This window comes from Rhinopithecus roxellana, chromosome 8, assembly GCF_007565055.1.
Source record: "Rhinopithecus roxellana isolate Shanxi Qingling chromosome 8, ASM756505v1, whole genome shotgun sequence".
Taxonomy (NCBI): domain Eukaryota; kingdom Metazoa; phylum Chordata; class Mammalia; order Primates; family Cercopithecidae; genus Rhinopithecus; species Rhinopithecus roxellana.
In genome coordinates, this window is record NC_044556.1 from 71,574,536 (window position 1) to 71,589,618 (window position 15,083).

Below are 15,083 nucleotides of genomic sequence, written 5' to 3' on the forward strand. Positions count from 1 at the left end.
CATTATTTAAAAAGTGCCTTTGAAATCCTGCAAACATGCATACTTCCATACAAACTGCTGCATTAGTGCAACTTCAAGGATTACTTTTTAAATGCACATAGTATAATACTGAATATACCTCAGTACAGAGGAAATGTTTGGTTATATATATGACTACTCCATTATTTTATTTTAATATTTGTAAGTTATGTCCACATATACAGTTCAAACTATATATTTAGATATTACCACTGCTCTTCCTTTGAATGCAGCTTTGGGTAGTAACCAACCCAGCCATAAGATTCAATGGACTCTATAACTTAAAGTACTGCTGTAGAGCAAGATCAAATACTGAGTGCTGTGTAGAGAAGTATTAACCTAGATTTTTTTTCCTATGACACTCTTTTCAGAAAATTCTTTCACTGGGATAATTTCTTAAAAATACAGAGTTAATATACTAGTCTTCAAGCAACTGAATACTGGAAATCAGGGTTCAGTTTTTATCAGGCTACTAAGATAGAGGGAAATAGCAGCTTTACATGAATAAAAGAAATCCCTATTCAAAATGACTATATTAAACATGTAGGCCATTGCTAAATGAATATAAAGCAGCCACTGAAAATGCTAATTTTTTAAACAATAATTTAAATTAGCAGAGCCTAATTTAAAAACAGCTATTTTTGAACATTAAGAACTATAAACCTTGTTTTGACTCATTCAGAAACTCAGTTCTATAATTACAGATGTGTCCAATGCACATCCAGCACCCTGTGTCATAGTATCAATTCTTTATGAAATGACTGTGCTATGCTGCACAGGCCAAAGCAAGGGCTGACATCATCCTGCTGGCACCCTCCTGTGTCATTTTCAAATCATGCTGGCTGGCTAATTCTTACTCTCTCTAATCCAAACTGCAGAGTCATCTATCAGTCGATCAATCGGAATGATGTCTGCACAGCATTTTTGTGTTAAATATGTTCTCTGAAGACTATTTGGCAACATTTTAAAAGGTATGCTTATATGTTTCACTGGGGCCCCACTCTCTCAACAGTAGTTAACCTAGATTTAAAAAAAGCTATTAGCACTCAACACAAAGAGGTGCTCAGGCAGGAAGAAACAAAATGTAGACCAAACTTTAAATTGTATAATCAGACCTGCACATAAATTTATCAAGAAGAGGAAACAAATCCGTAACAATGAATAAAAATATACAATTTGTCTTTAAGTCATTTAGACATGAGAAAATCCAAGTTTATAATGCTTCCAATTTGCCCATGGGTATTCCTAATAAAAAAAAAGTCTTCTACCATATAATTCAACAAAACATTATTAGAAATAGTGCATTTAAAATGCTGAATGTGATTTTTTGATATCTCTCAAGTCTCTTTTCAAAAATATACCTATTTAAAGTCAGGTTTCTAAGCATTCAGTGGTACATCTCTTAAGGGAAGTATGAAACATTGAAAGTTAAGCATGTAGTTAATATTTTCAATCCTGACATTTATCAGATAAACACTATTTTACAAAGTAGAGAAATCAGAAACATCTACAGTTTATTGATGCTTTTAACTATGAGTTATCAATGAATGATATATAGTAAGAATGAACCCAATTACAGGAATATCAAAGGAAAAGCACAGAGAGCCCATGTGACTTTTTCATGCTTAATTATCACCATCAATTATTTAGTGCCGAGAATGCATTACGTGCTGTTCAGGACTCAAAATGTACGTAGACTTGAGTATGTCACATCCACAAATACAACACAGAATTCCTGGTCACCAGGACTTTGTGATAAGCACAAGAGCCCTTTCTTGATCAATTTCTAAAGGAAGGGAAGAACTAGGGTAGTCACCTTTCATGACAAATTAAATAATTATTAACAACAATAACTGCTTATCTTTAATATACCTTGCACTGCTAGAAGCTGCTCCTCTGTGGTCCAACGGGCATTAATTTTCTGATTTGACTACAAAATTAAAGAGAAGTTTCCTAATGAGGATATGAAGACAGACATTTTCCAAAGTGCTTATTTTTTTTTTTAATTTTCATAAAATCACAGACATGAGATTACTACAACTCTGATTTATGAAGATTCCATTTTTAGAAAGAGTAAAAATACATATTTTGAATTACCTTTTACCCATGCAGAAAGATAATGAAAGGGAAATGTACCAATTTGTGAGAAGGAACAACATTTGCACTTATGCTCTAATTAGAGATATTAAAATGTGAGAAAATCTATTAGTCTCCCATTTTCCAACTATGATATTCCTATCACACATTGCAGCTATGAATTTTAGCCTAGTTTTAAACATTTAAGAGACTTTCTTTCCTTTCCTTTTTTTCTTTTTTGAGACAGGGGCTTGTTCTGTTGCCCAGGCCGAGTGTGCAGTGACATGATCACGGCTCACAGCAACCTCAAAATCCCAGGCTCAAGCAATCCTCTTACCTCAGCCTTCCAAGTAATGGCTGGCACCATGGGCGCCTGCCACCACACTCAGCTAATTTTTTTTTTTTTTTTTTAGCGATGAGGTCTCACTATGTGGCCAGGCTGGTCTCAAACCTCTGGCCATAAGCAAGAAACTTTATTTTCTTCCTCACCCTGATGCCCAGGCTGGAGTGCAGTGGCATCATCTTGGCTCACTGCAACCTCTGCCTCCCAGGTTCAATTGATTCTCCTGCCTCAGCCTCCTGAATAGCTGGGATTACAGGCACCCACCACCACGTCCGGCCAATTTTGTATTTTTACTGGAGATGAGGCTTCACCATATTGGCCAGGCTGGTCTCAAACTCCTGACCTCAAGTGACTTGCCCATCTGGGCCTCCCAAAGTGCTGGGATTACAAACGTGAGCTACTGCACCCAGCTGAAACTTTATTTTCTTCAGAGACGATTTATGACTCCAAAATTTCTTCCCTTCATATTTAAGATTAAACTATCCTTAATCCCTGAAAACAGTGGTATAAATTATCATAGGACTACAGAACAGGCCTAAGTCCTAAAATATTTCTTTAAATTTCTGAAGCAGAAAGTGATCCTGACAAGAATATGTTTTCTCAAGACCCCCCCAATATTTCTCCCCACAAAAATCCTAAATTTAGGATTTTCAGTATGGTAATATTACAACAGCAAATATCTAATCAGACTTCATTAGTGTATACCCACTGAGTGGTAAATCAAGGACCTTTGACAGTAGATGGACAGAAATAAATACACCAACATGCAGGGGTTTGCAGAAGGAACTACCAAGATAAAGTGGCTCCGTGTAATACCTGGGCATGTTGGGCAAAACAGAAAGAGGGCTTCCTTTGAGAAGGGGCGTTTACGTCTTACCTCACTCATGGTCTTAGCAATAAGAGTTTCTATAGCACACAGAGGTTCTAGGTAACACCAACTTTCTCACCAAAAGTAAGGAGGTGCAAGTACTCAGAAAGAAGAATGAAACAAAAATCCAAAGTTAAAAAAAAAAGAGGAAAAATGAAAAAGTAAAAAAGAAACGGACTTAAGAGTTAACGAGAGAAAAACCTAAAACAAATCACTGTATTCTAGATGAAGAGATTAAAAATGGACAGTAGGGCAGGCGAGGTAGTAAACAGTGTATAAGCCTCAAGGTTAGGAACCTGGTGATGAGGCAAAGGAAAAACAGTAAAAAGGAAAAGAGAAAGGCGAGAATAGGACAAAAACTATGAGAGACATAAAGAAACAGTAATAAAAGAGCACAACAAATCTAAAAAAGTTAAGAAAAAAAAAAAAAAGGAGATAGGAAAAATTAGGTAAACATATGTTCCCCCAAAAGGGGAGTAACAAGAATGGAGGAGGAACTCTATTAAGAAGGGATATATATCGTTAATTGAGACCCTAACTTTACACTAAGGAACTTTACACTGAGTTCATGCACAGGCAATCTGATGCTACCTTGGCTGTGGAAGGTGGATAAAAGAAGATCTTGGTACTCAAGGGTAACTAGCACTGAAATCAATTTAAAATAGGTCAAAATATTTTATAGTAAATAGTAAATGGTAAAAAAATAAAAGGTTGACTGCAGTTCAATCCGAAATGTGAAACTAAACCCTGTAGAAATTAGCTCTTTTTAAAAAATAGTTAATGACTTGTTTAATACACTTTATTTTTGGCATATCTTTTCTGACTATACAATGGTGCAACATCCTTTGGCTTTGTAATTTACATGATCATAAAATGGGTCATTTTTTGCTTTAAAGGCTTATTGAAATAATTTTCTCAAGGGCCTCTCTTAATACTTGGTCTCAAATTATTCTTTTGTGAAGTGCTTGCCTGTGAGTGATCACTTTTTTCTTTAATGGTTAATTCTGCTGGATACTCATCTGACAATTTTGTAGGTGACTAATGTCATTCTCTTGCAGTTTAACAGACTTCATGAAGTTTCTCATCTTTTGCAAAGTATGCAATTTCATTTTGGTTTGTGTTGTATTTGCACTGTATTAGCAAGAGAGTGACAGAGAAGGATAATGCAGTGAATGGGACAGATAACAGCTAAAGTTAATTAGGAAGAGTTGGTGAGTAGAGTCTAATTTTATAAATGATTGGTTTATTAGTCAATGTTCTTGTTGGGCAATTTTTGCTTCTCCATGCATTACATGGATGAATGACGAGTTGGATATTGAGGATCTTCTGTACATACAACTTGCAATAACGATGTTGTAGGTTGCTCTAAGGATTAAATGTAACTAAATATGAGGATATATTTAGAATATATCTAAAAAGGCATCTGGCACACTGCCTAAGCAAATAAAAGTTGATCAATTCATGTTTATTAAATCTGAAAGAAACTGGAGGGAAAGGTATCATTAATGAAAAGGTAACAAAAAATGAAAGAAAAAATAACATGCATTATGAAAATTTTTTTCATCTAAACTGCAGAAAGCTTACAAATCAGAAAATGAATGAATACAAACAACTTTAAAAAGTACAGAGTATATGGGGGAATTTCAAGACGGGAGAAAAAGTCACAATGATTTAAGTGGGGAAACAGAACAAGGAAAGGTTGAAGACTGAGATGGGTTTTAGAATAGGAAAAGCTTCTGAAAGGCAAATAATGGGAAGGCAATCCACATGTAAGTGAAAACAGTATTTGTGTCAGTAAGAAGTGATAGCCTGGCAAGCTGGTGATATTTAACTAAATTAAAATATGATAAGGGCCATCCACTTTTGGAAGGGTAGTAAAATTCAAGGTTGATAAGTTCACACTAAATTTAATAAGCAATAGTTATGTTTTGTTTGGGGGCAAGGGATCAGGGGTATGATCATAACTAAATTAAGACTTTAATCCTGGAAAGCTCGGAGAGGGACAATGCTGTTAAGAACCTGAGAAATCAAGAAATGCTGCTGTGGGAGATGTGGGAAGGTGAGGCTAAGATTTAATTTAATTTGGGATACAATGAGAATGAGGTATTAGACATTCAGGTGGAGTTCAGGTTCCACTTGAGGCTAAAATCAGATTCATTTATTTAAACACAGTTTTGAAGAGTCGGGGAAATTTTTATAAGAAAAAACAATGGAGTCATTCATATCTTACTCAGGTCTAAAATTGGCCTACAATTTTTTTTTTTTAATTTTTTTTCAAGATTACTCTTTAAATGTCTATAAAAAGGTAGCCAGAGACAGGCACACAGTCTCTCAACACACCCACACAGCCAGGTATTCCTCCAGCACTGGAATGGACCACTAGTTTTTCAGTTAAACCACAGATGAAGCTGTTGGCTTGAATTTAGGGTAGTGTTGTTTTTTACAAACACACACACACACACACACACACACACACACACACACAAAATTCTCTCTCAGTTCAAAGAGACACACAGAAGGCATGCAGAAACTAAGACTGACTAAAGAAACAGTGGATTCCGAATTCTCAGTTCACCACTGCTCACTGTGGGGCATACATTCAATAAATGGAGTGTAAGAAGAATTGCCAGCACTACTACACTTGCTATTGCTAAACATTCTTTCTCTTTTATTTGACTGAATGTCTGGATAAATTTGTGTAATTTAAATGAACATATGATATGACTTTAACACAGTAAAACAATGAGATTGTGTATTCAAGACAGGGGAAATTAATTTTGAGGACAACTTGGAGAATGCCTATATGTACAGAAGACAAACCAGGGAACAGAAGAAGAGTTATAAAAGAGAACATAACCTCCCAAAAGTTAAAGGAAGAAAAAGAGGGGTAGTCATCTATAACAAGGGTTCAGAAAAAGGCAAGGGGAATGAGAAGTTAAAAGTTGTGGCAAGTGGTCATCAGTGCCAATGCTAACCTTTATTAAGAGGCAGCTCAGTGGAAAAAGGCAGAAGGGGCTGAGTGCAGTAGCTCACACCTGTAATCCCAACACCTTGGGAGGCCGAGGCAGGTGGATCACTTGAGCCCAGGAGTTTGAGACCAGCCTGGGCAACACAGCAAGATCCTGTCTCTAATAAAATTACAAAAAATTAGCCAGGTGTGGTGGTGTGGTGGTGTGCCTGTGGTCCCAGCTACTCAGGAGGCTAAGGTGGGAGAATCACGTGAGCCCAGAAGATGGAAGTTGCAGAGAGCCGAGATCACGCCACTGCACTCCAGCCTGGAGGATGGGAGTGAGATTGTCTCAAAAAAAAAGAAAGAAAAAGAAAAATGCAGAAGGGATGGCTGAAACTGTATAGGATTAAACAGTCAGTGTGTGACAAGTGGAAGCAGAAGAGGGGGAAGAGTGAAGAAAAAATAGGGTTGAAAATTTTAAATATACAGGACTCACATAAGTTACTGATTTTAATATTGTCTTTTAAATCTGAGAAACTTTGGTAGAGATTAAAGAAAGGACAACTAGAATATATCTAGGAATCTAAAACTGTGTGGTAGCTGTAGTTAGCTACAGTATGGTATCACAGAGTATATTCTTCTACAAAAACACCTATCTGAAATGCTGTTGCTTTAAAAATAATATTATAAAATAAGACAATCTAATATATAACAATATCAAAGGTCCCAAAAAGCCTTCTAGAACTATCTATGACATCCTTAGGGAATTCGGCATTTTTACTCCATCCTTTCCCTGCTAAATTGTTTTCACATCTTTCCCATTTTCGTCAGTGGTAGATTCATACTGCCTCTAAGTTGAAAGAGGTGGAAAAGGTCACCAAGTTAAACCTTCTACTTGATGCTGAAAATTCCACCTTTGCAGGAGAACAACCATAGATGGAGAATTTATAGCTTCAAAAAGCACTCCCTTTTCAGTTACACTTATTCTTCCTTCTGGATTCATCAATCTTTCCTCCACCTACCCATTTACCTCCATCCAAAACAAAAAGCAGAAGACATACCAGCGACACCCTCAACACTCTCACATACTTTCAAGGAGACATATTAATTTCCCTACCTTGCAATGTTCTTTGGGTTTACTGCTTGCTTCCATTCCTATAACTAATACCCAACCCTACTGATACCCCTTTATCATTTACAACTTACATGCTTAATATTTTAGCAGCTATAAAGTTTTCCTGTTCTAATTTATCCTGCATAATGTCATAACTTTCCTATAATTAAAAATTTTCTTTACATCCTTCTGTACTAAAGAAACTACAGGGTCTTTCCATTTGACTTAATTTAAAAAGCAAACTTCTCTTTCTGGCTTTCACAAGGACTTTATACTCTGGCCTTGCCCACTGATGTTTATCACAAAGATGCCCCTACTCAGCCCTCCTAACATCTCTCATATACCATGTTCACTCCTCTGCATCCAAGTTTGCCTTCCTAAGTAGACAATATGCTTCTTGAGAAAAGACTGTTTTACATTTCCATGGAATCCTCAATAGCAATTAATTAGCACAATAATGAGCACATAGTAAGTGCTCAGGGAATAACTGTTGACTCATTTTTAAAAGGGCTTTTAATTTTCCCCTACTAGATTTACATTTTTTAATGTACTGTTCAACACCAAACCATTGCTCTTATTATTCCCTCAGCTTGGAATGACTTCTTTGGTCATTTTTGTATGTGCAAAAAATCCCTCTTATCCTTCAAACCTCAGCTGCAGTATTCTCCCTCTAAGAAGTCTTCTCTAACTGTCCTTGCCAGAATGAATAATGCCCACTTGTTTCCCTGTATACTTTGCTTATAAATCTATCATACAACTTTTATCAGTTTGTCTTATAACATCTAGACTGCAAGTTCTTTTTTTTTTTTTGGAGTAGGTGGAAAAATCACATCATCTTGTCCACATCTTTATGTGTTCCCTCTTCCCACACACTTCTCACAGGGCCTAACACAGTGCCTCATATGAAATAGTTGTCAGTAAATACTTGTGGAAGTGAATGGACTTTCTTCAACAAATTTTTCCCTAAATGAAAATAAGAAATACAACCAAATTAATAAGTAAAGCACTTTAGTAACAGCTTACTTTTAGTAGAGTTACTTCATTTCATGGCTTATTGTAATTATTCCAAAGCTTATTAACATTCTTTGATTAGATATGGTTTAAACTAAAGGTAAGGGGATAGATTACCTGATTCTTCAAGCTCTTTACTGTAATTGTTAATCTGAAATTCAAGTTGCCTTCCTCCCCAAAGCAGTAAGGACAATATGACAAATATAAATGTATCCTGGGGACTCTCTAGATCATACAACATATATACATTTTTCACATCATATAAGTTCAATATATCAACCCAAAGTAATATCCAAACTTCAATATATGGATGATGGAGTGTTAACATTTTGGCTATTTTATTTTGATCATTATTTTTATAATAAATCAAAAATTACAATAAATGTTTGATAACTTCTCACCCAATAGCTGCATTAAAATGTGGAAATGTAATATATAATTTTGCTATTATATAAAAACTTCCAAATGTTAAGAGGCAACATGACATATACTAATATAGAAATCCAATCAGGACTCTAAAAAGATCAGATATAGCCAGAGTTTCATTATTTACCAGTTTTGTCACCTTGAAAAAGTTGGTTAACCTCCCTGATTTCCAGTTTCCTCATGTAAAATAATAGTATCTGGTTCACCTAGCTTTATGGATTTACATAAAAATCAAATGAGATAGCACATAGAGAAGCTATAAAATGCTACTGGACTTTCGCATCTTTCTTTATATAAAGTTAATGAGTGAGGCTGTCCTGTAATTTTATGGAAAAATCTGAGATGAGAATTATCCTTTTCTTGAAAATTTAGTAAATGTTTTTTGTAAAATTGTCTGGGTCTGAAGTTTTCTTATGAGAGAAAAATGTTAATTATTATTTCGTTTTACTTCATGATTACCAATTATTCAGCTTTTCTTTCTTTTTCAGGCAATTTTGATAAGACACATTTTCTTAGGAATTTCTACATTTTATTTTTCACACTTGCTAGTATAAAGTTCTTCCTGCTATTCTCATAATGTTTTTAATATCTGCAGTATTTAAGTTTTAGATTACAAAATTATAGACATTTAAAATTGTTTGCGTTCATGCATTTTAATGCATAATACAAATTAAAATAATTTTTGTTGCAATAATATAACAAAATAAGATAGTAATTTTTTGTATTATATTATCCTTAAATAACTGTTACTAGAATGTTTGTCACTTTACCTGTGGGCCAGGAACGAGATACCCGTTTTGTATTATTTTTCACTCTTTTCCATAACCTAACCTTCTTGAAAGAGATTATTCAAAACAATGAAAAACAACTTTTTTCGTAAGTCTTCCTTTCTGAAAGACACTGATAACGAAGATGGCATGTGGTACATAATTTCTGAAGTACTACGTTCTGCCTCCCCATAGCCCTCACATAAATTTCATCTGTAGATATTTCAGTCAACTAAGTTCTTTTCCCCTTCTGGGGAAAAAAAGTCCCAATAAGACCAAATAAGATTATTTGATTATCACATACACAGAAAGGCAAATCCAGGATATGGAGCATAATATGGAAATGTTAAAGAGAGAAAAAAGATATAGTAGAAGCTCCTAGAAAAAGACCTGATTGGATTTTAAGGGAATATAAGTACCCCTATAATTACCACAAATATCAAAAACATATTTAGGTTTCAACTGAAATAGAAGACTTGAGAAAATGGTCAATCTATACCTTGTTTTTGTAAGTACAAGACTGTAAGTCCGCATACTAAAATCATAAGTGGAAGCTGAGCCAAAGACAATTATCTTAAATTAAAATAAAAATTTGTTAAAATAATCTAGCTTGTTTTCATATTTTTCTTGCTGTGTTACCAATTCACACAAGCAGGAAAGGGCTTTCAGCAAACATTGCTGTAGACCCAGAAATGCACTAGCATGCTCATCAATGAGCTTCTAGTTTCACATACACTGTTCCTATTACTATTTTCCCTAATTACTTTGCTTGCTATGAATTTCTAAGGGCAGGAAATAAATAATTTAACTTAAATACAAAATGATTAACCAAGCCTCATAAGATCATCTAAATAAAAAAATAGAGACATAATAATTTATCCATACTATGAAACCTTCAAAGTATTAATGATGCATGTGACCAAAATAGTACTTGGACACTGGACAACTGAAAAAAAACAAGTTTTCACTATACTTAATCACATGTATCCTTCAATAACATACCTCAGGAGGTTTGAATTCTTCAATTCCACCTTCCATTTTCTGTTTAAGTGCACTGTTTACTTGCTTAGCATTCTGAACCTTCAACAAAATAACCCCAAATGTGAATCAGATCGCGTACTTAGGTAAATTTGTGAGTACTCAATAAGTGAAAAGAATATATTCCAAAACCCTCTTAAATTTTATTTTAGAATAGTCATACTAATCACACTTAGGGTATGACATGCCACTAATTCAACTTATACACGTATGAACTAATTAAACATCTAAGAGACTAAAAGACTCTGAATATCTTTGAATATCATGGTCTTGAATATCTTTTAGCATCAACTTTTATAACCAAAGACACCTGGCATACATAGGAATTAAATTCCATCAATTTTTCTCATTACCATAGTGTTCTGACTAAATAAGAATTTTTCCAATAATAATGATGATGATGGTGGCTAACATTTATTAGGTATTTATTATGTATAAAACATCATTCTCAGTCCTTTATATGTAATAAATCACTTAATTCTCAAAACCACTCTGTGAGGTAAGTACAATCAGTTCTGCTATAACATGACAAATACATTAAAAGTCACTGAACTAGCCAGGTACAGTAGCTCATGCCTAAAATCCTAGTGTTTTGGGAGGCCAGGAGTCTGAGCCCACCCTGGCAATATAGTGAGAACCTGTCTCTATGGAGAAAAAAAAAAAAAAAAATTAGCTGAGCATGGTGGCATGAACCTGTAGTCCTAGCTATTCAGGAGGCTGAGGTGCGAGGATTGCTTAAGCCCAGGAGTTCAAGGTTATAGTGAGCTGTGATTATGCCAATGCACTCTAGCCTAGGCGACAAAGCAAGACCCTGTCTTAAAAAAAAAAAAAAAAAAAGGTCAGTGTGCTGTGCAAAATTCATAATAAAAACCACAGGGCTTGTAGGGAAAAGGAGGTTGGGACACAACATTTAAACTTCAATGACACATAAGACAGGAACCTAACAAAAATGGCAACACAGTTTTATACATTCTAAATGATTTTTTTAATCCATAAATGCTACAACAAAGACAGTACTTTACCTTGAAAAAAAGACCTGAAGGTTGCTTATGGAAGTGGGAGTCAAAATGGTTGTAGTTTGTGAATTATTGTGGAAGTGGTAGGAATGTTACTTGAAATCAGATGAAAAGTTTTAACACCATATATGCATGGTTCATAACACACAGTGAAATGAGGTAGCTGGTACATGTTTGAGATGTGTGCGTGCTCAGTTCAGCTGAGTACATTTTGTTTTGCTGACAAAAATCATACATAAACAAACAATTCATGTTATGCTCAAATTATTCCCAAGTATATTAATTGCATTAGAACAACTCCACATTTTCAAAAAAAGTTATAGCAGAACAGACTCTACTTATAACCATTTTTACAGATGAGGAATATAAGGCACAGCCAAGTTAAGAAACCTTCCTAAGGCTAGGAGATACAACCTGAATTTAAATCATACCAAGTTTTTAACTTCTACTCTACTAGCAGTATTATTAGTCTCCATTTAAGGGTTAGGATTGTTTACTTTTTTCCTCTGTTTTTCCCTCCTAGTATGGACAGCGAAATACTTATAATTTATGAACTTTTTTCACTAGAGACCTTAAAGCCACAGCTAAAATGCATAAAATCTAGGATGATTCAAGGGTAGTCAGCTGGCCATGTTAGATAGACATATAGAGATAAAATGTAAAGTCTCAATTCTCGAGGATTTCATAGAATAGTGGGAAGATAAGTAAATATAAAAGTATGATAAACGCTAAAACACCTAACATAGACTCGGAGAGAGAAAGAAAGAATGAGAGAGTAAATGTGCTTCTATGCATGTTGATGAACAGGTGGTAGGGAAGATTAGGGAAAGTGTTCCAAAGAAAAGGACAGCTAAACTGAGTTTTAAATTAAACTGGCAGACAAGCTTGGGAGGAGGGATTGCATTCCAGGCAGAATAACACTTAGGAAGACAGAAAAGCCCTAAGGCAAAGGCAGTAAGTTAGGCCGGGGTCAGACCAAGGAATTTTAACTTTAGGCTAAAGGATTTTTAACCAAGGGAACAAAATGATCATATCTGCCTTTTAGAAAGACACTTCTGGTAGTAATGTGAAGAACAGAATAGGGTAAAGAGGATGGAAATTAACAATCCAGGTGAGAAATAATAAATAATTAAGAAAACTTTCATTAAAACTGTAGGAATGAAGGTAGTGGTATACAGAGATTAAAGAAATGCCTTGGAAACAAAATTACGACTTTTTTTTTTTGAAGACAGAGTCTTACTCTGTCACCCAGGCTGGAGTGCAGTGGCATGATCTCGGCTCACTGCAACCTCTGCCACCCGGGGTTCAAGCAATTCTCCTGCCTCAGCCTCCTGAGTAGCTGGGATTACAGGCACTTGCCACCGTGCCTGGCTAATTTTTGTAGTTTTAGTAGATACGGGGTTTCACCATGGTGGCCAAGGCTGGTCTTCAACTACTGACCTCATGATTCACCCGCCTCGGCCTCCAGAAGTACTGGGATTACAGGCATGAGCCACTGCACCCAGCCAAGACATCTTTGTAAACACTTGATTGTGGTTAGGAGGAATTAGGAGGAATTAAGGCTAACTAGTCACTGGCTTCAGTAATTCAGAGTATGTGGCACTACTCACTGAGACAGAGAATACAAAAAGTGGAACAGATAACTAGGGTGAGTGTGGAAGAATTCAGTTTGAACACGGCATATGAGATGTTTGTGACATAAAAGTAGCAGTGGTTAACAGGATTTGTAAACCCATGAGTGCAAACCTTTACTGTCACACATCAAATGAATAACCAAATTAGGAAGTTAAAGCTTAAAGTGCCTTCTAAAAAAAATCAATAAAAATAGTCCGTAAGTGTAGGAGTAGTAGTGAAGTATGAATACAGGTGACTGAGTACACTTTATTCCTTATTATTTTTAGCGTTTTTAAAGTATTACAGCAGATGATTTAGAAGTTTTCTAAAGAGGACTGCTGTGGTTTGGAAGATAGGTGTCTTGCATTCATAGTTTGACTAAAGGCTAAGCATTTAATCAAATATGAGATGCGTTGGTGGTATAGTGGTGAGCGTAGCTGCCTTCTAAATATGTACTATTACATATGTACTATACACACACATACTCAAGACAGTCACAAAGTCAAGTGAAAGAAATTCCAGAATTAAAGTAATGGTTGACAGTGTCAAACATTACTGAGTAGTCACAGTAGTTAAAAACCAAGAAGGCAGCCTTAGATGTGGCCACTTGTTCATAAATGATTTTTTTTTTCCCACTGTAAACCTTGAACTCCCAGGCTCAAGCGATCCTCTCACCTCAGCCTCTCTTGTAGGACTCCACTACAGATACACACAACCACACTTGACTATTTAAAAAAATTTTTTTTATAGAGATGAAGTCTCACTATATTGCTCAGGCTGGGGTCAAACTCCTGGCCTCAAGTGATGTTCCTGTCTTGGCCTCCCAAAGTGTTGGGATTACAGGCATGAGCCACCATGTCAGCCCATAAATGACCTTCAAAGAGGTGTTTCAGTAGAACTGGAATATCATAAGGGGCAGAATCTAGATTAGAAAGGGTTGGAGAGGCCGGGCGCGGTGGCTCAAGCCTGTAATCCCAGCACTTTGGGAGGCCGAGACGGGCGGATCACGAGGTCAGGAGATCAAGACCATCCTGGCTAACATGGTGAAACCCCGTCTCTACTAAAAATACAAAAAAACTAGCCGGGCGACCTGGAGGGCGCCTGTAGTCCCAGCTACTCGGGAGGCTGAGGCAGGAGAATGGCGTGAACCCGGGAGGCGGAGCTTGCAGTGAGCTGAGATCCGGCCACTGTACTCCAGCCCGGGCGACAGAGCAAGACTCCGTCTCAAAAAAAAAAAAAAAAAAAGAAAGGTTGGAGAATAAGTTTTGGTAAGAAAGCAGAGGAAGCAAATGTGGCCTATGTTTATTAAGGAAGGAAAAGAGAAACAGAAAAGCAGTTTGGGTGAATAACCAGGACCAAGGAATTTGAAAAATCTGAACATGTTTAAGATAGAGAATCTTGATCCCACACTATACTGTTGCAAGGTTCTTAACATTTTGTAAGCAGTAGAATACAGTAGTCCTCCCATATCCGCAGGGGATACAGTCCAAAACTCCCAGTGGATGCCCGAAACTGTGGATAGTACCAAATCATAACATATACAGGTTGAGTATTCCCTTATCCAAAATGCTTGGAACCAGAAGTGTTTCAAATTTCAGGGGATTTTGGGATATTTGCATAATATGTAACAGTCGCACATCCCTAATCCGAAAACCCAAAATCCAAAATGCTCCAATGACCATTTCCTTTGAGCATTATGTCTGTGCTCAAAAAGTTTCAAATTTTGGAGCATTTCAGATTTTCAGATTAGGGATGCTCAACCTGTACTGTTCTTCCCTGTATATACATACTTATGATAAAGTTTAATTTATAAGTTAGACACAATAAGAGAGTAACAATAGC

At 35.9% G+C, this 15,083-nt stretch overlaps 1 protein-coding gene across 10 annotated transcripts in view; it reads right to left on the reverse strand.

The window, feature by feature from the left end:
* RCOR3 (REST corepressor 3) overlaps positions 1–15,083 on the reverse strand; it is a 57,712-nt gene that overhangs the window by 10,266 nt on the left and 32,363 nt on the right. For 9 of the 10 annotated variants that reach the window (XR_004058758.1, XR_004058757.1, XM_030935814.1 and 6 more), the window contains 2 exons: positions 10,576–10,653; positions 1,891–1,948 (listed from right to left, as the gene is read on the reverse strand). Coding sequence is in view for 8 of the 10 variants with exons in the window: in XM_030935814.1 (XP_030791674.1) it covers positions 1,891–1,948; positions 10,576–10,653 (136 nt within the window). In the remaining 2 variants the exon portion in view is untranslated. The remainder of the gene's footprint in view (positions 1–1,890; positions 1,949–10,575; positions 10,654–15,083) is intronic. The other variant, XM_030935815.1, reaches the window with a different exon arrangement.